This window comes from Sciurus carolinensis, chromosome 2, assembly GCF_902686445.1.
Source record: "Sciurus carolinensis chromosome 2, mSciCar1.2, whole genome shotgun sequence".
NCBI classification, from domain to species: domain Eukaryota; kingdom Metazoa; phylum Chordata; class Mammalia; order Rodentia; family Sciuridae; genus Sciurus; species Sciurus carolinensis.
This window is the reverse complement of record NC_062214.1, coordinates 67763081-67786771: the sequence shown is the minus strand read 5'-3', so window position 1 is coordinate 67786771 and position 23691 is coordinate 67763081. Positions and strand designations below refer to the sequence as shown.

General features: G+C 42.3%; 1 protein-coding gene across 2 annotated transcripts in view; it reads left to right on the top strand.

Moving 5' to 3' along the window:
* Adamts17 (ADAM metallopeptidase with thrombospondin type 1 motif 17) overlaps positions 1–23691 on the top strand; it is a 346209-nt gene that overhangs the window by 54322 nt on the left and 268196 nt on the right. For both annotated transcript variants that reach the window (XM_047540680.1, XM_047540679.1), the window contains exon 4: positions 11866–12038. In XM_047540680.1, the coding sequence (XP_047396636.1) occupies positions 11866–12038 (173 nt within the window). The remainder of the gene's footprint in view (positions 1–11865; positions 12039–23691) is intronic.

The window sequence follows — 23691 nt, the reverse complement described above, 5'->3', positions numbered from 1 at the left end:
GGAGAAGGTAGCTATTTGCAAGCCAAGGAGTGGGACTGGGAACAGATCCTTTTTTCACAGCCCTGAGAAGGAACTGACTTTTCCAACACCTTCATCTCGAATATCCATCATCCAGAATTGTGAGGAAATCAATTTCTGTAGTTTAATTCCCCCTGCCTGTGGTACTTTATAGCAGCCCTAGCAAAACAATGTATCTTTTGCAAATATATTTAATACTTATTGGAGGCAGAGACTAAAGTTTAAGATTGATGCAAAATTCCTGTGATGGTCTGACTGAAGCCCTCTGTTGGAATAATACGAACATCTTTTCCTAGATGATGCAAGCTTGCATTTCCTGTTTTCCTATCCTGTGTGTGTGTGTGTGTGAGAGTGTGATCATGTTGCTTTTTTCTTTCCTGGTGCAATGATTGTGCTGTTCCTCTACCTCCCTGGAGTGTGCATTCATAGCATGCTTTTCCGTCTTTGGGGTATTTATATGATTGTTCCTTTTTTGCTTGCTCTTCTCCCTCCCTTGTGGGCAACATCCACTGCAGGGCTTGTGGAGAGTTGGGGCTTGACGAGGGCTTGTTGAACAACTGTCTATTCTCCACTGGTAGGAGATAGGTGAGAAGAAACATGCTTCTTAGTTGGACGTCTGCACTCTGGCTGGCCGCCATCTGCAAATCTAACTGCAAAGAGAGAGACACAAACAGAGAGGGTGACAGTCTTTAGGGCCTGGGTTTCCTGACCAATTCTGTAGTTTCTAGTTTTGAGGAAATCTTCTACCAGCTTCTTTCAGCAGCATCCCTGCTTCTCTCCTTCCTGGACTTCTCCAAAGTTTGCACCATTTCTTCACCTCTCAAATATGTGGTCAGCCCTCTGTCATCTGCTTTAGCCCTTTACTCTTAGGTGCTCTTGCTGAGAACTCCAGTGACCTCCCTCTCTTTAGCCCAGTACTTTCTTTGCCGGAGGTTCAGGCAGCTCTCTGTCCTGAAACTATTTTTCCTGATGTCCTATGCCACCATGCTCTGCTCGTTTCTTTGCATCTTAAGTGTCTCTGTCTCTCCAGTGTTGGGTCCATACCTTCTAATCTCTTCTATCCATCCATGTAGTTTTGAGGTCCCTGAAGGTCCCCAGTCCTGGTCTGGGACTGCTGACTTCTAAATGGCTATTTCTGATTCCACCTTTGCTCTTGAGCTCTAGGTCTGCGCAGTCAATAGCCAGCCTGACATCTCTACCTGGATTTGTCAAAAGCACTTCCAACTTACTGTGCTAAACTGACAGCATTGTTTTTTACTTTCCATATCTGGCCAGTGTTCCTAATTCAGTGACTGGTCTCATATTCATCAGATTATTAAGCCACAAACTGGAGTTTTCCTTCATGGCCCCTTTTTTATTTACCTCAATAGTCCAAGAATTATTAGTTCCTCCTTTGAGTGTGTCTTGAGTCTGTTTGCTTCTTTCCACCTGAAGTTGCCTGCCTTGCCCACATGTCCTTCCCTTTTACCTGGGCCCCTCCAGTTGTCATCCATCCAGTGCCCCCACCTCAGGAATCTGTTCTACCTACAGCACCCAGGGTGCTACATCCAGAACACCAGCCTAGATGGCACCCCCTACCCCTGGAATGAAGAAGAAAATACTTAACACATTTCACACAGACCCTTTGTGTTTGTCCCTGCCTGTTGCTCAGGTCTCCTTAGCAGCCACGCTCCTGCTTTTGGCTCCCTCCAGTTTCTAGAATATGCCATACTTTCTTCTCTCCCTAAGGCCTGTGCACATGCTGTTTTCCACTGCCTGGATTACACCTAGCATCTCTCCTGTCTCCACTGGCTAATTCCTGCTTATCCTCCATCTTGGCCTCTACATCACTTCTTTGAACCTTGCTGCTATGGTTTGGATATCATTTGTTTAATTGAGTGACCTCAAGGGTCCATTGTAATTGAAGTCTTGGTCCACAGGGTGGCACTGTTGGGAGGAGAGGAACTTTTGGGAGGTGGGGCCTGGTGAGAGGACCTTAGGTAAATGGAGCATGCCCTCAAAAGGACTATGGAATCCTGGCTGATCCTCCCCTTCTTTGTTTATCCTAGTCCAAGATGTAATTTGCTCTTACACTCTCACCATGGTGTATCATCATCTGTTGTCCTCACCAGAATTGAGCAGGTGAAGGAGTCATGCCTTTGAACCTCCATAACTATGAGCTAAGCAAAAGTTTTCTCTTTAAAAAGTTAATTGCCTCTATTGTAGTAATACAAAGCTGATGAATAAATTCCCAGTGTAAATTAGGACTCCCTTCTTATATTCCCTAATAGCGCTTTCTCCTTTTGTTAGCATTTGTCACTTCTATAATTTTTCATTTATATTTGTTTATTTGGTTAACATCTGCTCTTTCTTGATGGTAACCTATATTGTGATAGTGCCTAGCATACACGAGTCATCAATAAATATTTGTTGACTGAATTTCTTTCAACCTTATTCATAGACAGTGGTTCCTGGCTTTTTAGTATCTGTGACTCTGACCATGAGTGGAAGGATCCCTTTGAACCGGCCCTGCTTTCCTGCCCCTGGTTCTGCTCTCTTCCAGGGTGCAGGTGTGGCTCACCTGGTGAAGGGACTGATTTTGGTCTCAAGAGTCATCAGTTCTTCATTTGGAATCTTAACCACACACACAAAACCCCTTATTTTCCACCTTTGTAAGGAATTTACATGAAAAAAGATGCCTTTTATAAAAATGACTTGGCCTTGGGGGAAGTTATTTAAAGAATTCATACTTGGAGAGCAAAATTTATTTTTTCCCCCTTTTTGCAAAAAACAAAGAAAAGGGCATTCTTTTTCAAGGATGTTGGATTTATGCAGCTGCCGGAAACTTCACCTGGCTGGGAACTCAGCTGCATACATGGAGTTATCATTTCTAGTCAGAAAGGTGGTTTTTCTATAAACAGACCATTTGCTTTGGTTTAAGGAAAAAGTGGTCACAAAGATGTTTTTCGGGAACATGAAAATTTTATTGGCAAACATGGTGTTTATGATGGTATGTGGTTGCAAGCTTTCAAATTACAGCTGAAAAACCTGCTGCAGGCTCACTGCTTGGCTCTAGTACTTTCCACATCCCTGTTGACTCTGAATCTGTAAGGCACTGCCCATGGGTTCTTGGATGTGGCAGTGATAGGTTGTCAAGAAATCTGTGGCACACTTTGACACTCACATTTCCATCATGGGAACCCTATTGATTGGTTTCTGTTAAATGATGACTAAGAACATGGGCCAGCATTCCTATCTGTGGCAGTGTTCTGCAGTGCGGATGTGTATTTTTGATATCCTAACATTTCCAGGATGATAAAATATCGATCCTTAGTTCCAGAACTGGGAGGAATCCTTGAAGCTTGAATGAGACATGGAAAGGAGATTAAGGAACGACCCTCTCAGTTTATTCTATATCCATTTGTGCTGAGCCAGAAAAACTGGAACCATGCAAGGAATTTCTCACAGAGGAATTTAATGCAGGGAATTGGGAATGAATAATGTCTGAATGAAGAAGGAACTGAGGTAAGCCAGGAACAACTATTACCCTAGGACTGGGGAAATAAAAAGGAACAGATAAATTTCTAGGCTCAAAGAATGTGTTGGGGGGGCCATAGGGCTTGGGGCTCAGACTTCTGTGGGGTCACCAAAACATCAAGGGAATTAGGTTGGTGTCAGACAGCTGCATTTCTGAGAGGGGATGGGAAGGCTGCAATTGGTGGTACCCCATGAACTGGACATTAGAGTCATGGCTGTTGAGTACCACTAGAGGAGTGTCCCCCTCTGAGCTGAAAACACAAGGGGCCCCTGCTCCGTACTTGCACCCTTCCAGCCTCCCTCTAACTGAAGTGAACAGGCAACCAGCTGGCAGAGGATTCTGGGAAATGTAGTTTGAAGCCTCTCAGCCCCAGCATTGAAGTGTGGATTGCAAAAGAATGTGTTGGGAGACAAGGGACAGATGACCAGGGCAGTGGAAAGGGAGACCTTTTTGTTAAGCAGGACCTTCAAGAGCTCCTCAAGATGAGGCCCAGATGAATATGCAGGGTTCCCAAGTCCCAACCTAAAGGCATTTTCATTACATCTCCTAGCTTTTGACTTTAGGAAAGTGAAGGCAAAAGATAATGAATGGGACTAGTAGACGTGCAAGAGAAAGCACATGCAGTTTTTCAGGTTGGAGTAGTAGTGACCTTGGTGTCCTGGATAAGGGTTGTATGACTGGTGGGCAGGGGACAGAGGCTTAATACACAGAAAGCACAGTTGTGGTGGCAGTTGGTGCCTCGCTGCAGGAGGATGACATTGTTTTCCCTCTTGATGAAAAACAAAAACAAAAACAAAAACAAAACATTTGATTTCCATTTTTCCTATCCATGTGAAAAGCCACTAATGTTTCACAGTTTAAACAGCTGATTTCATGTAGTCATGTTTCGAGTTCTGTCCTGTTACTGATGATTAAGTCCCCCACCCAACAAACGCGGTGTTACACAGGATGTTGAGAGGAATTACACACCATCCCCTCCCCTCTTCTAAAGGTGTTATTTTTACATTAGTCCCTATTTGTTCTTATGTGATTGTGGGTGGCCTTAGGAGGGAAATTTTTTTATGCCCCTGGCTCAGTAGGACATGGGAGACAACACTTTGGTTGGTGAGTGTCTGCATTGGAGATTCTGGCAGATGGAAAATATGACAGGCCAGCCCCATACAGTACATAAAAGCATCCAGCTGTGCTAGTGGGTTCTAGGGGCATGCAAATTTTTCCAAATAGTGTTTAGACCTGAGTAGTGTATAACAGTAAAATAAATGTCATGATATTGAGAGAAATAAAATCAACAGTGTGGTTGGGTCTGTCTGTCTATCCCTCCCTCCCTGTGTTAGAGGCTGATGATAGGTTTCTTGGTTATTCCCCACATCTAATCTGAGGGTGGAATAATTATCACCTGGTTTTATAGAGAAGGGTTCTTACCCATGGGCACCCTGCAGGCCCATAGGCAGATTCTCACCAGTTCTCAGGTGTCCATGCCAGACACCTCACAGCTAGCTTGCTGCCGCCTCCTTGAGTGGGAGAAGCAATGTGTGATAAATTCATTTTGGGACATTTGTGTTAAGTTCAGTTAAATTAATCTTGTTCTGAATTAGGATTTTCAAAAAGCTTTAAACGATCCATTCAACTAAGTATAATCATTGAATTCCTGGTGTGTACCAGGCTCTTCTGGGTGCTGTGCTGAGTCCTTCCACTCACTGTCTAGTCAAGCAGGCAAGTAGAGATGCATCCAGGCAGCACAGGTGACACCTGTGTGGTTGGGGAGGAGAACTGAAGTCAGAAGATACTCCAGGCCCTTCCAGGTTGGCACTCTGGCTACCTGGAGCTGCCAGGGCAGGTTGGGTGGCCTTCAGAGCTCCAATCTCTTGCTCTGTCTGGCCTGAAAGGTTTGCTCTTCCCACGCCTGCTCTGGTTTCTAGTTTTCTAGATTTGAGTTGATGTTTGATGTGGCAGGTACAGAAAATCAGTACCTCGGTCATGTGTCCTGCATAGCAGTCCAGGCCTGCAGCAGACCCTTCATGTTTCAGGTGGGCTGCCTGGTGGGGTCCCTGTTGATCATGTTACCCAGCAAACAAGCAGGACTCCTGCCACAGGTGCTGCTGCAATTTGAGAAGTCGGCCTTACCATCTGCAATCTCACCTCTTCCTGCTCACTCAGGCTGCCTCTGTTGTCCTTTCTTGGAGTCCTTCCCCATCCCTGTTATGGCAGTTGTGGGGCTCTGACTGTTCCCCCAGACTGAGGGACCACTCAAGGCTACTGACATGAGGATTTTCTGGAATTTCCTTTGATGAGTATTTTAATTTTGGGATCTTCAGTGTTGTTGAAGGATCCTGTAAGATATAACTAAAGAAAATTTGCAATCACATTTGCCCTAAAGCTTTGTTGAAAACATTCCCTGCTGTATCAGGCTGAGATATGTTTATCTTGGTATTTTTATTTTACAGGTCAGTGTTAGAAAACTGTTTATCCCTAAGGAGGAGTGAAGTTCTTCCTCCCTTTGGAAAACTGATAATCTAGCATGCTTCCTCCCAACTGCAACTTGAGGAAACTCAGAACCAGATTTGAAGGCAGAAGGGACAGTGGTTAGGTGGCATTCAGCTAGGTTGGTGACCTTGGGCAAGGGGTTTACCAAAATCTCTTAGTGCTTCAGTTTTTGGATTAGAGCCACAGGGTGTAGCTATGACCCACACATGGTGAGTGGTCCATCTCAGTGCTCCATGGTCTACTATGGTTTTTATCACCAGACCAAGACCATGTTGACCTTTCATTGGTATATCTGTATTTTTCCTTTGGTTTTCAATTTCTCTCTGACTTTATTTCAACCTTTCTCTCTGATGTAAGTCACCTTATATCTTCTACACAAGGAGATAACTCATAAGGGTGCTCAGGGTTTTTTCTTGCTCTGTGTCCCCCATGCAGCATTCCAAATGTTGCATCTGGTTTTCTTTGCTCAACTCAGGCCCAAGTCTGTGCTGCAAGGTGGCAATGAGGGACAGGTAGCCTTTTCTTTTTTTAATTATTTTTTATTTGTTCTAATTGGTTATACATAACAGTAGAATGCATTTTGACACATTGTACACTAATGGAGCATAACTTCTCATTCACCTGGATGTACATGGTGCTGAGTCGCACAGGTAGTATAATTATACATGTATATAGGGTAATAATGTCTGTCTCATTCTACCGTCCTTCCTATCCCCACTGCCTGACCTCACTCCCCTCTGCACAATCCAAAGTTCCTTCATTCTTTCCTACCCTGCCCCCATTATGGATCAACATCTGGTTATCAGAGAAAACATTTAGCCTTTGGTTTTTTGGGGTTTGACTTATTTTGCTTAGTATGATATTCTCTAGTTCCATCCATTTACCTACTAATGCCATAATTTCATTCTTTTTTAAGGCTGAGTAATGTTCCATTGTGTATATGTGCCACATTTTCTTTATCCATTCATCTGTTAAAGGGAATCTAAGTTCCATAGTTTAGATATTGTGAATTGATCTGCTATAAACATTGATGTGGTTTCATCACTATTGTATGCTGACTTTAAGTCCTTTGGGTATAAACTGGGTGATCTTTTAGCACAGGTGATTCTTTGCAACACACCCTAATGGTGTCTTCTGATGGAATCTCCGTGGCTTTACACACACAGCTGAAGAGCACCTGTGGTCCATGTGACAGAGAAGGTGCTTCAGGTGCTCAGGGCTCTGGTTGTCTACTGTTCCATATGTCCTGCAGGAGGACACATTCTTGTATCTGGCCCCAGAGTTCTGATATGGGAAATATCTTCGCTGGAGTCCAATGTCAAGCTAAACATGCATCTTTCTATTAACTTTGTCAGTATGTTGGATGCAGGTACCTAGTTCCTAGTGGTGACATTGATCTTTGTCATCTTGGGCTGAGGTGACCTTTGCCTCACCACTTGAGATGGCCCAGTGCCCTTGGGTACCTGCCATTTCCTCCACGCTGCTTCTTTTCTGTGCATTCTGATTTGATTCTACAATGGGAAGAGGCATATTTTTCTTGTGCCTTGCTTGGCACAGAGAATACCTTGAGTTTGTCCCTGGAAATGGCATTGGGGGAATCAGGGATATAAGAATCTTGTGTAGCAGAAAATAAAGGAATTCAGGGAGAAGTTTCATACCAAATATTTTGTGGTCCATGTGTTTTTCCCTAAGAAATACCTAAATACTCTTTTGTTTTTGTTTTTTTGTGGTTCTGGGGATGGAACCCAGGGCCTCAGTCATGCTAGGCAATCACTCTTCCACTGAGCTATATACCCTGTACCCCCAGCCCAATTCTGTATTATTTCTAAACTAAATGAGTACCTATTCTATATAGAGTTTGATAGTTCACAGTTGAGTTTTTTAGTGTGCCAAATTTGTAAATACAGTGGTCACTTATGTACTCACTCAGCCTCTTCATGATCTGAATATTCTGAAAGTAGATTGAGAATGCCCTTTATGTCTTCCTTTTCTTTTTCTCTTGTTCCAAAAAGATCTGGGGTATCTTATAAAAAACATAGAACTCTCTGGTTTAGTGGATAAACTGAACAAAGGGAAAATAATGGTTAAAAATGATCCTTGGAAGCTAGGGAATTCTGTCTTCCCAAGTCAGTGCCAGCTGTGCTGGCAAGAGAGACTGTGAGGCTTGACTTCAGGAGGGACCCCTGATGTCTGACAAGGAAAGGGCCTGGCTGGGATCTGTCCTTATTTGCAGAGTGAGGGTCTCCCTGGAGACAGTGAGGAGACCCTCACTCAGTGAAGTGGAATCCAGCACCTGGGTGATCCTGAAGTTCGTGTTTGTGTTCCTATATTTCAAGGTGCTTATAATCTGTGAATGTTGGCATCTGTTTGTCTATTAGGACATATTTATGCAATCATGGAATTGAAGGAGGAAGTGTACTTGGTTCTTTTCTCCCTGTAGGGAAGGTTGTGGGTGGTGATGACCTCAGAGCTCTACTGCTAAAGGGGTTGGTGAGGGTCCCTCCACCCTCCAGTCCCCCTGTTCCTGCCTGTCACCACCCCTCACAAAGACATCTGTGTGGTAATAGAACTCAGGTCCATGATCTCATGTTCCCACTTAGAAAATCCAGGGGTTTTGCAGAATGGTGGTCACTAGAGACTGAGAAGGGGACTGGGGAGGGAGGAGGGGGAGAGGTTATATAACAGGTACTGAAATGGAAGGAATTAGTTCTGGCATTCTGTAGCACAGTAGGGCAAAAGTAGACTAGAATAATTAATGATATATTTCAAAAGTAACTAGAAAAAAAGAGCCCAAGAATTTCCAAAAGATAGAAATGAAAGATGATTGAGGAGATAGAAATGCCAGTTGTTTTAATTTGATAATTGTACCTTACATACACGTAGCAAATGATGACATTGTACCCCATAAATATTTACAAATACCATGTGTCAATTAAAAAGAACTACAAAGCATTAGCTAAGTTGGTGGAGCACACCTGTAATTCCAGCTACTGGGGAGCCTGAGGCAAGAGCGTCACTTGTAAGCCTGAGTAACTTAATGAGATGCTGTCTCTAAATTTAAAAAGGGTAGGGGATATGTAACTCAGTGGTAGAGCACTTGCCTTGCATGTGCAAGGCCCTGAGTTCCATCCCCAGTACTGTTTACAACAAAACCCCTACAGCCGAAAATAAATTTGAAGAAAAATAAAAATACTGAAAACAAAGTACAGGATTTTTTACACTCATTTTGCTAAGACCTAACCTGCACTAATGTGAGGCTATTACTAAGTGAACATCTTTATTTATTCCCTTTTGTTCATCTCACTACATCTTTCATTCATTCAGTGCATATTTCCCACCAAGCATGGTGCCAGGGACTGAGGCAAGTATGTCATAGTGAGAACCCTTCGAAAGCCACAGAGACCACACCACTGTGTTTCACCAGCTACTCAGTACTCAGCCTTGGTTAACCTGCTACTTATCCTGCTGCTCAGTATTCACCTGCTACTGTCTGGGCCTAGGTTAACTCGCAGTTTTTAACCCTATGACACCCTATGATATTAGCTCTCCTAGGTCCATTAGGGAGAAACAGGTCTTTTTAATCCTACTTCGTGAACTTGAAAATCTGATACCCAGTGCAGTACTTTGATATGTTAACTGTTGAGGTGCCAACCGCTTCTGTGGTCTGGGAGTGAGGAGATACTTTTCTTGGAGAGCACTCGGCTCTCCTGCGTTCAAGCTTGCTGCCTCCTAGAGCAGTATACTGATGCATACTTTAGGCCATGCTGAAACTGCAGCTCTTTCTGTACCAGAGTCTGGAAATTCATGACAAGGTGTGGGAGTACATACTGAACCCCGCCATTGTGGGAACATCTGCAGATGTGAACATGAGTTGGTGATATGAAGAGATGAATTGTAAATACTGACCTTGAGACAATCTGTGCCTGCCATTTGGGTTGTGGCTGGTCCTCTGGCAGAATGTGAGTGTGCTGGTTACAACAAAGGTTCTGCTTGAGGAACTTGTCTCCTCTGCTACTTTTAAGTGGAGACAGGGTGGCTCTTCACAAATTTCAAGTTGGACAGATCCCAGCAGCTAGTGCCTGGAAATACACAGAGACCAGAAAGTGGTCATAACCTGTGTTTTGACTTCCCAGTGTTCAGTAACAATCTGAATGTGGGTGATAGGTTTTCAATTTGGGGCCTCTTTCATTCTGCCCATATGCAGGGAAATGCCATCTAAGATCTCACGTCTCATCTTAGGATTGTCCCTTCCTTCCCTCATTCCACTGCAGAGGCTCAGGGGCTTGATGGGAGGTGGGCCTGGCTCAGGGGCTCTGAGAAGGGAACCATTCTGCAGGACTGCCACGACATTCACATTCACCTCTTTTGTTTGTAATTTTGTGATAAGTCAGATGACATGATTTGCTCCCCCATGCTTTCTGTTGTATCGTTAATGAGTTTAAAGGTGACTTCTGTTTTTCTCAAACTTAATGATATTTCTTTAAATGAAGTACTACTTGTTCATTGTATAAATTTAAAATATAGAGAGGAAGAAAAAGGGAAAATGAAGATCACAGTAAAATTAACATTTTAGTTTTTCCTTTGTATTTTAAAATTTCTTTCTCTCTTAGGCCTGAAGATACTTGTGCGTACTGTGTTTTTGCAAAATTGAACTCTAACTGTACATATGGATTTATATCTGTCTCTCTATATCGTTAAATCTTCATGGACAGGATTTTCATGGTCATATGTCTTCTTATCATTGCCAGCTTTCTGTATGGTTGGGTATTTTAATTGCTTTCTACCTTCTCATGACTATAAATTATATTGAACAGCACATTCTTTTTTTGTAAATTATGATCCATAGCTCAGATTATTTTATGGTATCCATTTTTGCTTCTAGAGTAGTTGGGTTACTATGAAGCCTGTGGGTGTAAACGTAGACTGTTTTTCTCCACGTACAATGTAGCAGAAGTGCAGCCAAGTTGAAGAATTGCCCTGCTATTCACATTTGTCTTCTTAAAGTATGTTCTATTTGTGTTTACCTGTTATATTGGCCAAAGGTGTTTCCTTGTACAGTTCTAGTCAGCCCTTACCCGGCAACCTTGACTGGTCAGACTTTAGCTGGTTTTTTATTTTTTTTATTTTTTTTTATTTTTGGTGCTGGGAATTGAACCCAGGGGCACCTAACCACTGAGCCACATCCAGTGCCCACCCCTCCCCCCTTTTTTTGTATTTTTTAACTTAGAGACAGGGTCTCACTAAGTGGCTTAGGGCCTTGCTGAGTTGCTGAGGCAGGCTTTGAACTTGTGATCCTCCTGTTTCAGCCTCCTGAGCTGCTGGGATTAGAGGTAAGTGCCACCACACCTGGCCAGATGTGAGCTCTTTAATGGATAGCAATATCACTCTCAGCCCCTGCTTCCTTGATTCCAGTTTTTAGATAGATGGGGTGAGGGTTGCCTTTTAGATACTTCCCCCAGTTCTGTGTCATTGACATGAGGACTCAGATCCCTCCCCGCAGGTCCAGGCTTCCTTTTCCTCTGTGCACTGCATGCAGCTCTCCGTGTTCCTCTGAAAGGATGTTTCCCTTCTAACATTCAGCCCCATTCACTTCCTTGGCTGCAAAGGTAGACGGGATAAGCCCATTTGATGTCTGGCCCTCTAGCTCTTTCCCTTCTGCTCAGTAGTGCCACCCTTAACTGGTGAACTCAGGCTCACCCATGTAACCACAGAGGTCTATGGGTGCTTGTGCCATGTGGCCAGTGGAGACTGACTTTTCTCTTGGGGAGACTTCATGGAAGGCCTTTTCACTGTAGGATTTTAGAAATCAGTAAACCAAGGACTGCACAAATGTCTCCGTTTTCTAGAAAAGAAGAAGCCCAGAAAGGGCAGGCTGTCGCGGGACTGGCGGGAGCGGAGGAACGCTATCCGACTCACCAACGAGCACACGGTGGAGACCCTGGTGGTGGCTGATGCCGACATGGTGCAATACCACGGGGCAGAGGCTGCCCAGAGGTTCATCCTTACTGTCATGAACATGGTGAGTTGGGGTCCTCATACCTGTGGACTGTTTTCTCCTTGAGTGAGGAGTGCTCTGGGAGTAGGTGTAGCATCCTTATCTTGGGTGAGGAAGCAGCTGGATTGGGGGTGGGGCATGTTGCCTTGTGGTCTCTGGGCATCTCAGAGAATAAGCAGAGTGGTGGGCAGCCTGATGGGAGAGGGTCAGCCCAACTGTCCTACCCTGAGGTATTTAAGTGCCTGAATCTACTCCATGGTTGCTCCTCTCTTCACCAGAAGACTTCCCAAGACCCTTACTCTGTGTAAGACCCTGCCCAGAGACATTCAGAGTCCCAGCCTCTGCTCTAAATATACAATCTAGTAGAAGAAAACTTTAACTTCCCGTGTGCTGCCAGAGCCTACAGAATAAGGAGAGAGGCCAACTAGGTCCTTCCCTTAGAAGGCAGTAGTTTAACAAATATAACATTTGTACTACTATAGAAATATTTGAGAGCCAAAAAGGATCACAAAGCCTGTGTCTGTATCCAGTTTGTTGGATGGGGATAGACAGAAGTCTTTTTTACATGATGGGTAAGTGAGGAAGGGGCTGTCTCCCAAAATATTATCCCCGAAATCTCTTTAAAGGCATTCACATTCCACCTGTTAATTCATTTCCCCAGAAAGTATTTTTGAAGACCTTCTAAAACCTTCTGCTTTGTGTTAGGTACCAGGGATACAAATGCACAAACGGTCCTTCCCTTAGAAGGCAGTAGTTTAACAAATAAAACATTTGTACTATCATGGAAATATTTGCAGGGACTACTGGCACCCAGATGAAGGGCCAACTAGTGATTGTCCTGAGGTATGGAGGTTTTTGTAAAAGAGTTAACGCTTGGTTAGAGAGGGAGTAAGTGCTGGCCAGTTCAGTGGTGGGGAGGTCACTCAGTAGGAGTAGGAGGTGGAGACCCAGAGGTACCAAAGGTACATCAGCACCATTTGGAGAAGGAGGTGGTTTGATAATGGCTGAAGCAGGGAGGTGGGGAGCTGTAATGGTGTGGATGGGGATGTGGAAAGGGTATGGTGAGGGAAGAGTAGCTATGACATCCAGAGGGGTGGAGGTTTACCATCCTGAGGAGCAGGGCCACCAAAGAGGAAAGGAGCAAAGTGCCCAGATGGAGATCTGGTGGATGGCCCAGGTGTAGATGCCCTTGTTTTTGTTTTTCTGGGGTGATGAGCTCTGGATACAGGGAACCAACTTCTGGGAAAGAAGTTGATTATGACAGGCTTAGAGAGGGACCTTAGGGTAGCTTGGGGTGGACAAGGTCTGCACGTGACTGCTCTTTGTCCATGTTTGGGTGTTGCTCTGAGGGTCCTCTGGGGCTCTAGAGGTGGATTGGGTGGGGCTGTGGGTAGGGGATAGAAGAAAAACTGAATGAATGTCCTTTTCCTACCAGAGTCTTAGTTCTGGTCATCATCTATCTGGGGCTGTGGTGGCTGGAAGGCTGAGTGGCATGCAGTGGCTTGCGTAAAAGACAACAGGACTGAGCATACCCTGGTGGGGAGGGGATCCCACAGGCCATTTCCTAGAGGCTGAAGAAGGCCTAAGAGCAGGGAGGTAGTGGAGACCACCAGGTCACACAGGATGTCATTGGCAGGACCGTGCCTGTTGGCCCAAGCCTCTTCCTTAACTGTGCAGGGAAATGCATGTTGATGACCACAGTCCTGAGGACCCCCATGACCCTGCTGGTTGAGAGGTTGAGCCCCTTTTTCATCAGGCTGACTTATCAGGCTGCTTTCTCTGTCTTGCTCTGAAACAGGTTGTTTCAGCAGGGCTCTGAGGGCAGTCTTTGTGTTGGGCTGTTTGTTGGACCCACACATTTCCCCACATGACAGACTCTTCAGCAAAGTTGACCAGTGATGGAGGCCCAGGGACCCTGCACTGATAGTCTCTTCTCAACATGGGGGCCTCTTTGCTCACAATGCTGAGATTTTAAGTTTTCCTTCTTATTTTTCCTTCTTTTTTTGTGATACAATACACATGTAATTTGAAATTTATTGGAACCATTTTTAAGTTTAAATTCCTAGGTATTAAGTACATTCACAGTATCAGGTAACCATCATTACCATTTATCTCCAGAGCTTTTTCATCTTGCAAAACTGAAACCTTGTCCCCATTTATAAACAAACAAACAAACAAACAAAAAACTCCCAGGAATTACTGGCTTTATAAGAAGAGAAAGAGAGATCTGAGCTAGCACATTGTTCACGCTCACCATGTGATGCCTTCTACCATGTTACAGAGCAGCAGGAAGGTTCTCACCAGAAGCCAAGCAGGTGCTAGTGCCAGGCTCTTTGGCTTCCGAACCTCCAGAAGCATGAAATCAACCAAGCCGTGATACAGTTATAGCGACAGAAAATGGACCAAGACAAATGTTATGAGTAATGCTGCTATGAACATGAGTATATAAATATCTATTTGAATCCCTACTTTCAAATCTTTGGGCTATATTCTCTGAAATGGAATTGCTTTTGTTAACTTCAAAAACATTTTTTTTTAAATTAGAGCATTATAGTTATATATAGTAGTTGGGTTCTTTTCTATTCTCCTTTCTCTATTGATGTTCTCTTTGCTCATTTATTTTTTGATTGGTACTTTCTGCATATACATAAAGGTGCAATTCCCTGTGGTATATTCATATATGCATGTAACATGATTTTTTTTCAAATTCATATTTCCTCTCCTTTTGTGTCCCTCCTTACTTTTGATCTCTTTCTACTCCACTCATCTTCCCTGTATCATTGTGATATTTCATCTCCCCAGAAGTTATTCTTCTTTAAAGGTCTTATAAAAATTAGCTGAAAATCCATCTAGTTTGTGCTTTTCTTTATTGGAAGGCTTTAAATTGCTGTTTTAATTTCATTACTTGATATTGATCTGCTTAGGTGTTCTATATCTTCCTGGTTCAGTTTGGATAGGTCATATATATCTAGAAACTTTCCAGTGTCTTCTACATTTTCCAGTTTATTGAGGTATACATTTTCAAAAGTTTTTAGTGATCCTCTGGATTTCAGAAATGTCAATGGTAATCTTTTTTTTTTTTTTTTAAATTCATCTCTAAGTATGGAGATTCCTCAGAAAGCTTGGAATGGACCCACCATTTGACCCAGCTACCCCACTCCTCAGTATACCAAAGGACTTAAAATCAGCATACTACAGTGATGCAGCCATATCAATGTTTATAGCAGCTCAGTTCACAATAGCTAGATTGTGGAACCAACCTAGATACCCTTTAATTAACGAATGGATAAACAAACCGTGGTATATATACACAATGGACTATTACTCAGCCATAAAGAATAGTAAAATTATGGCATTTGCTGGTAAATGGATGAAGTTGGAAAATATCATGCTAAGTTAAATAAGCCAAGCCCAAAAAACCAAAGGCCGAATGTTTTCTCTGATAAGTGCATGACAATATATAACGATGGGTGGTAGCGGTGGGAAGAGAAGAATGAAGGAACTTTGGATGGTGTAGAGGAAAAAGGGGTGAGAGGGGGTGGGGATGGAAAAACAGTAGAATGAAACAGACAGTATTACCCTATATATATGTATGATTACATGAATGGCATGAATATACATTGTGTACAACCATAGAAATGAAAAGTTGTACCCCATTTGTGTACAATGAATTGAAATGTATCTGTAAAAATAAAAAAACATTTTAATAAAAAAAATTCATCTTTAATTTTGTTAATTTGTGGCAGCAGTGGAAGAGCCTCCCCCTCCTCCCCTCCCCCCTCCTCCCCTCTTCCCCTCCCTCCTCCTCCTCCTCCTCTCTTCCCCTCCCTCCTCCTCCTCCTCCTCCTCCTTCTTCTTCTTCTTCTTCTTCTCTCTCTCTCTCTCTCTCTCTTTGGCTAAGGGTTTATTTAGCTTTTTGAAGAACAAATTCTTTGTTGCACTGATCCTGTGTACTGTTTAAATTCTCAATTTTATTAATTTCAGCTCTGATCTTTATTATCTCCTGTCTTCTGCTGGTTTTGGAATTAGTTTTTTCTTCCTTTTCCAAGACCCTGAGGCGGAGCATAAGCTTGCTTATTCAGAATCTCTCTTTTTTATAATGTAGACACTCAATGCTATAATTTTTTCTCTTAGAACTGCTTTTATACTGTCCCAGAGATTTGGTATGTTGTATCTCTATTCTCACTTGTTTCTTGATTTCTTCTCTCATTTCTTCTACAATCCCTTCTTCATTTAAGAGTATTGTTCAATCTTCATGTCTTTATTGGTTTCTGTTATTTTTCTTGCTGTTGATTTCTAGTTTCATTCTGTTATGATCTGATAGGATGCAAAAAATTGTCTTTTTTTGTATTTGCTAGGATTTATATTGTGTCTTAGAATATGGTTTATTTTGGAAAATATTCCATGATATTTGCTGAGGAGAAGATAAATTCAGCTGTTTTGGGTGAAATATTCTGTACCATTTGGTTTTTCAGTGTTATTTAAGTTAGTAATATTTTTGATTTTACATTTGGATGACCTGTCTATGCATAAGATGTATCAAAATCACCCAGTATTATTTTATTGGGGTTCCAGAAGTATTTTTTTGTTTACTTGTTTTTGGTTTTTTTGTTTGTTTGTTTGTTTGTTTTTTTCTTTTTGGTACTGGGGATTGAACTCAGGGGCACTCAACCACTAAGCCACATCACCACTCCTATTTTTTATTTTATTTACAAACAGGATCTCACTGAATTGCTTAGCACCTCACTTTTGCTGCAGCTGGCTTTGAACTAACAATCCTCCTGTCTCAGCCTCCTGAGCCTCCGGGATCATAGGTGCGTGCCACTGTGCCTGGCTAGGAGTATGTTTTATAATGTAATTAGATAGAAACATTTGGAGCATATATATATTTATTATTGTTATATCTTCTTTTTGTATTGTTCCCTTTTCCATGAAGTATTGGACTTCTTTGTCTCTTCTGATTAATATTTGGTTGAAATTGGCTTTGTCAGATGTGAGAATAGTTACTCCTGCTTATTTTGGGACTTCATTTCCATGGAATATTTCTTCCATCTTCTTGCCTTTAGCCTGTGGATGTCTTTGCCTATGAAATGAGACTCTTGCAAATGGCATATAGTTGGATCCTTTTTTAAATTTGGATCCATTCTGGTAATGTCTTTTAATTGGGGAGTTGAGCCTATTTACATTCAGTGTTATTATGAATATGTATTTGTGATTTCCTGCCATTTTGATTTATTTGCTGTATTAAATTTTGTTTTGATTTTCATTTAGTTGGTTACTCTTTTAGTGATCGTCATCTATTTGGGGACTTTGGGATTTGTTTTTAAGTTCCTCTGTGCAGTATATTTATGAGTATTCTTTGTAGTGCTGGGTTGGTGGTCATGAATTCTTTAGTGTATCTTTGTCATGGAATGTTTTTATTTCCACATTGATTTTGAAAGAGAACTTTGCTGAATATATTGTTTTCTTTTACTGCTTGGAATATCTCATTACAAGCCCTCCTTGATTTTAAGGTCTGAGTAAGACATCAGAGGTAAACCTTATTAATTTGCCTCTAAATGTGAACTGTCATTTTTCCCTTGCAGTTTTTAACATTCTTTCCTTATTTTATGTGTTAGGAATTTGATTATGATGTGCATTGAAGAATTTCTCTTCTGATCTTGTCTGTTTTGGGTCTGTGTGCTTCCTGTATGTTGATGTCTCTCTTATTTCTGATATGGAGAAAGTTTTCTGTTACTATCTTATTTAAAATGTTCTTGATGCCCTTATTGTATATCTCCACATTGGGATAGATTCTTTTCTATCCCAACGACCCTCCAGTTTATTCTCTTCATGCTATCTAGAGTTCTTGTATATTCTGATCATGGTCTTTTTTTTCCCCTTTATTGCATATTGCGTATTCAAGTTCATACACTCTGTCTGCAAGGTCTGAAGTTCTGTCTTTGAGCCATATATTATATCAACATAATCTGTTGGTGATACTTTCAAGTGAACTTTTAATTTGATTCATTGTGTCTTTTCCAGGAGTTCTAATTGTTTTCTTTTCAGTATCTGTTTCTTTATTGAAATGGTCTTTTATCTCCTATGATTGCTGCTTAATTCATTCCTTAGGTTGTCTTTTAGTTCATTGAGCCTCTTAATAACCTTTTTAAAATACACTTTCTCTGTCTACTTCTATATCTATGGGATCCTCTTTTGAATTTGTCAATTTTGAGAGGAGATTTGTTTGCCTGTTCATGTTTTCAGAGGTTTTGGAGTTACACATCATTTGAGATGGATTCCCCTTCCTCTTTTATACATGTGTTCTTTGGTGTAGCTATCTTTTTTTGTTCTGGGACTTCTTTTTTTTTTTTTTTTAATGTATGAATAGGTGTCCATAGGACTGACCTGAGGAATACTCCTACTCTGGTTGTTCCTCCTTGGGGCCTGGCTGTTGGTATGGGGTTTTGTTTCCCAGTTCTATGTGATAAATTAATGTTATGACTCAGTTGGGGCTAAATTTTGTGTGTGTCTTCTAGTCTGTCTCCCTCCTTTAGAAAGCCACCTGTATTTAATCATAGGGGGCTCCACCCTGATCACCTTATTTAATCCTAATCACTTCCCAAAGGCCCCACTTCTAAACACCAAAATTGGGTTAGTTATTCACCTTCTTAATACTTCACCATGGGAATTAAATTTCTACATGTGAACTGCTGGAGGACGCATTGAAATCACAACCAAACCATAGAAGTTAGCATTTGATATAGATGGCATGTGGCTATCTCTTTAGAAGTAGTGAAATATGCAAAAACTAAATGTCATTGATTCTGAGAATTCGGATGTATAATTCTTGACATTTAGAAAGATCATTTGAATTCTAATAAAATTCACTGTTACTTGGTTGAGTTATGGTTATTGCTCTGCAGCAGGATCTCTACTCTGTGAACTTGAAGTGTCCCAATCACTTTCCACCCCCTCTTAGAGGAAAGGGGGAGAATGGACTAGCACTAAAGTTAGCAATAGACATACAGCCTTAAGCTAAATGTGTATAACACTAATTGCCATCTACATACAATTGGTGGGTGTTATAAGTTTGGATGTGAGGTGTCCCCGAGAAGCTCATGGTTGAGACAATGCAAGAAGGTTCAAAGGAGAAATCATTGGGTTATAAGAGTCTTAACGCAATCAGTGAAATAATCCCCTGAGAGGTAACTGAGTGGTAATTGGAGTGGTAGGGTGTGACTGGAGGTGGCAATTGGGGCATGGCTTTGGGAGTATGTATTTGTATCTGGCAAGTGGAGTCTCTCTCTCTGCTTCCTAATCATCATATGAGCTTCTTCCTTCCATCACACTCTTCACCATGATGTTTTGCCTCACCTAGAGAAATGGAGCTGGCCTTCAATGGACTAAGACCTCTGAAACCACGAGCCCTCAAATAAACTTATCCTCCCCTAAAATTGTTCTGGTCAGGTCTTATAGTCACAGCAGTAAAAAAACTGAAACAGTGGGGATCAGCATTAAACAACAGTACTGACCATTAAAAAACCTGCAATAGATCAGTCATTAGATAGCAGATGTCTACCATGTCATCCACTGAATTAATAATCACAATAACATGACTAGGTTAGGAGTTACCTAAACTATATAATTCTATTTACTGGGATTATAGTTTCTTATGTGGAGAAAAACAGGGTAGGGAGGCAAGAGAAAGTTCAAATTAAAAAAGTGATCATAGGAGAGGCATAAGATAGGTACCATATATCAGCTATAAAGGAGGAGGAATAAAAAATTAAAAGTATTTAAAAAATGAAAGAGAGGAAGAGGGAACAGGAAAGAAGGAAAGAACGGAAGAGATCGAAGAAGGAGCAATAAGAGGGACAAAAACCAAGTTGTGAACAAACAAGCAATTGTGTGATCAAAACAACTCAAACCCATGTATAAGTATACCCTCCCCCCATGTCAAACCAAGGCTAAACAACAGGTACAGAGACAAACAGTATAAGTAAAATTATATGAATATAAATGTGTGTGCATATATATATATGTATGTATATATATTTTCAAGCCTATCTGTACAGTGAGAATACCCCCACTTACATAAACATAAAATCTTACAGAATAGAAAAATGTAAAAAATACAATAAATACCATTTGAAAAAATTAAAGTTAATATTTATAAAAGAATAAAAATATAAGAACATATTTTTAAGTGGGGAATGTGGGGAGAAAATAAAAGAAAGAAAAATGAAAGAAGAAAGGAAAAATCTTAATGAGAAATAAAGGGTTTATTTCTGCTGAGGTAGTCAAAACTGTTGGCAGAGATGAATTTTCATTCTTCATATTTCTTTTTGGCTCTGTAACCCTTGGGTCGAGTGCTGGGAGTTAAATCCAACACCTTTGTGCTCCTCACTTAGCTGGCAGCCATTGTGACTAGGAGGCAAAGCTGGTTGCGATAGATCTCTGCTTCCAGTCTCCCGGTACTGGATGGGAGAGGCTGGAGGTTACTGACAAATTGTATTTTTGTAGTAGGGGGTGCAACAGAGTTCTAATTGGAAATTACAGTAGTTGGGATTTAGTCTTAACTGAACTTTGGAACTTGGTTGGTGGGTATTTGAGATTTGATTCATGCCCCCTATGCTAGGGGTAATGCTAGTCTCTGCTATATGCCTGGATCTCAATGGCCTCTAGTAAAATCCACTTGTAGGGTGTAGAGACTAAATCTCTACAGGTTCCGTCTTCACTGCTATGAATATGAATTACTGGGTGTCCACTCTGGAGTGCAGATGCTTCTGTATTACCACTCTAGGCATCTTCCCGATGTCTCTTATGGAGAGCCAGCTCCCTTGGTATCCAGAGCCTGTATGATCCAGGTAGTTTTCTTTGTGCCTTTTTCAGTCACTCTGGTTCAGGCACACTCTGGGAATTATAACAGATGAATGCTGGTGACTTTCTTTATGAATTCCCAATCTTCTGTCTCCACTCGCTCACTATTGCAGAGCACTTATAGATGGTTCCCTCACCATGTGGCAACCTGTTTCCTCACCTGGGTGTGCGTGCATTTTCCACATTTTCCATGTCCAGGGAATCCTTTCCACCAGTGATTTTGATCCCTACCAAACTACCTGCCCCTGGGACAAGCTATTTCAGGTTAGCTTTCACTGAACCACTTCACCCAGTGAATCTATCTCCATTAAAACCAGCCTTCCTCTCATCCACTGGTTTCTCTAAGCCAATTTTTCTTTATTTATTTATTTTTGTTTGTTTATCTGCTGGCTGTCTGCACTCCCCTGCTTCCCTCAGCTTCCACTGCTGCTGCCATTGGCAGCCAAGCCAAGCTGGTGCATCTCTAATGAATGACTTATGTTATGGAGCTTCTGACTCTGTGTCTCTATGGTTTCTTTTATAGTCCAGTATTAGGCTTCAGTGAGTTCCTTTGGTTTCCCACCTCACTGAGGAATAGTCTTCCCACTTTGTAAATCTAGTGCTAAGGATCTGCTGGAAGTGTACTTTTCCTGCAATTTACCATCTTCTCTCCTGCTTTTGCTAACTTTTTAGGGCTCTTAGCTCTGGTTGCTAAAAAACATTTATGTGTTCTGAGTTATTCATTTGCACAAACCCAGTCTTTCCAGTAGCTGGTTAATAATGAAGGGCTGCATCAAGGAAGCCTGAGAGGAAGGATGGTGGACCTGGCCCTGCACCAGGTTCTTCTGACTGCAGATAATTTCATCTCATTTATTTTTTAAATTATCCAGTGTACAAATGTAAGGAATAAACATTCATTACATCAACTAAGGTAGTAATAAGGCACAGCTTGTACTTTGATATTCATTTTCATAACTTACCATTTGGGCATTTTAAGAGAGGCTAGGGAGGGATGAGGATGATACATGGAAGCACCGCCTTACCCCACCCTATGTGGGCTATAAGGGCTGAAGGACAGGAGGGATGGAATTGTGTTCCTTGCTTTTAATTCAGCAACCCTCACTCCTTTTTAGTAAGTCACCAAAGGCTCAAGTTCCTCCTGCTGATGGCAACTCTGGGACTACTCATATTAAAATTGGATCTGAATATTTCCGGAGGAGGCCTACCTAATATGGGTGACTGTGCTATATGTATGGTGTGGTGTGATGATACTTGTAATTTCAGTCGTCTGTACTTTCAATTTCTGGGCTGATTGAGGCTTGAAGCAAATGTAAGCTGAGTCTGCAAACCCAGTCACACTGATGCCTCTCCATGCAAACCTGTCCTACCTGGGTCACTATTCAGTACATAGGAAAAACAAGTTACCTTCAGACATCTGTCTTGTTTTGAATAAGATCAGCCTCCATCACCACCTCCTCCCTCCCTCAATCCCTTAAGTCCCAGTTTAGGAAATCCAAAGGTTTCTCTCCTGCCTGTGGCTATTTTAGAGAGGAATTCTGTGAGTAAGTGAGATAACCTGTGAGCCAGGAGGAAGGGAAGGGATGAGGTTGGGACACAGAGCCCTGTCATTAGACAAGCCCCCAGGAGCAGTGAAGAGGAAGAGGATGCTGTCAAGCCCATCTGTCTCTTCCAGAGAGGGTTTGTGGGGATGCAGGATAGAGGTAGCTCTGACTTCTTAACCCCTTTGGATTTGGAGGGAAACTTGCCAGAATTGGTTGCCACCTTCATTCCAATACATTTCTTTCCAGGTTGTGGGAAGGGAATCCTTGGTGCAGATGGCTGGATACCCACTGACTTCTTGCCTTTCCACTTGGGTCTCTGCAGGCAGAGCCCTTACTTACCCCGGTGTGCCACCTTGACCTGCTGGCCCCCCACAGTGTGGAACTTGTCAGGGACCCAGATAGGCCCACTACCCAAGGCAGACAATCATGTGCTCAAACCATATCCTGAGCCAGGAGAATTTGGTGTCAAGTTCCATTCACAGTTTTCATAGCATCCCAGTTGCAGCATGTTAGATGAGTGCCAACCACTGGCCCCGTCTTCCACTTCAGAGAGGAAGGAAGACGTGTGATGTGCCTCCCAGCCCTGCCAGCAGACCAGTGCTTTCACATCACTGCTGCCTCATGCTGGTGACTTTTGTTATTCCCATTTTACAGAGAAGGAAATGGAGGTTCTGAAGGAATGACAGGGCCAGCATGCAGAGTCAGTGGGTACACTGCAAGGCAAAGACTACCACCCAGGGCTGAGGACTCCCATGTCACCTTGCTCAAAGTGATAGACATACCTCGATCCATCCTTTATCTCCCTCTCTAGCCTGAATTGACCACCATTGTTTCTGGCCTTGACAGCTGCTGGAACTTCCTTGTTGGACTCCTCACTTCTATTTTAATTACCTCTTGAATCCTTGCTAAAGAGTGACTAGCAAAGTCATCTTCCAGAAGAATTAGGGCTCTGTCATTCAGCAGCATTAAGCCCCTCTATGGCTTCCCCTTGCAGTTGATGGGGAACCTTCCCTTTGGGAACCTCCCAAACTGTGTGTGTGACAGGGTCCAGCACATCTCCTGCACCTCATTCTTTTCCCTACCTCAGCTCTGGCTTCCCCTGTAGAGGCCACCTGTTTTTCAGGGATCCCAGCTTCTCTCTGACTTGTGGTCTTTGCCAGGAGGGCTGTTCTGTTCTTTGTTGAGTGAGCTTTTCTGTCTTTTGGGATACTTGTAAACATCTCCTCAGAGGGTTCCTCTGAAGAGTTCCACTCTGATGTGTTGATCACAGAGGC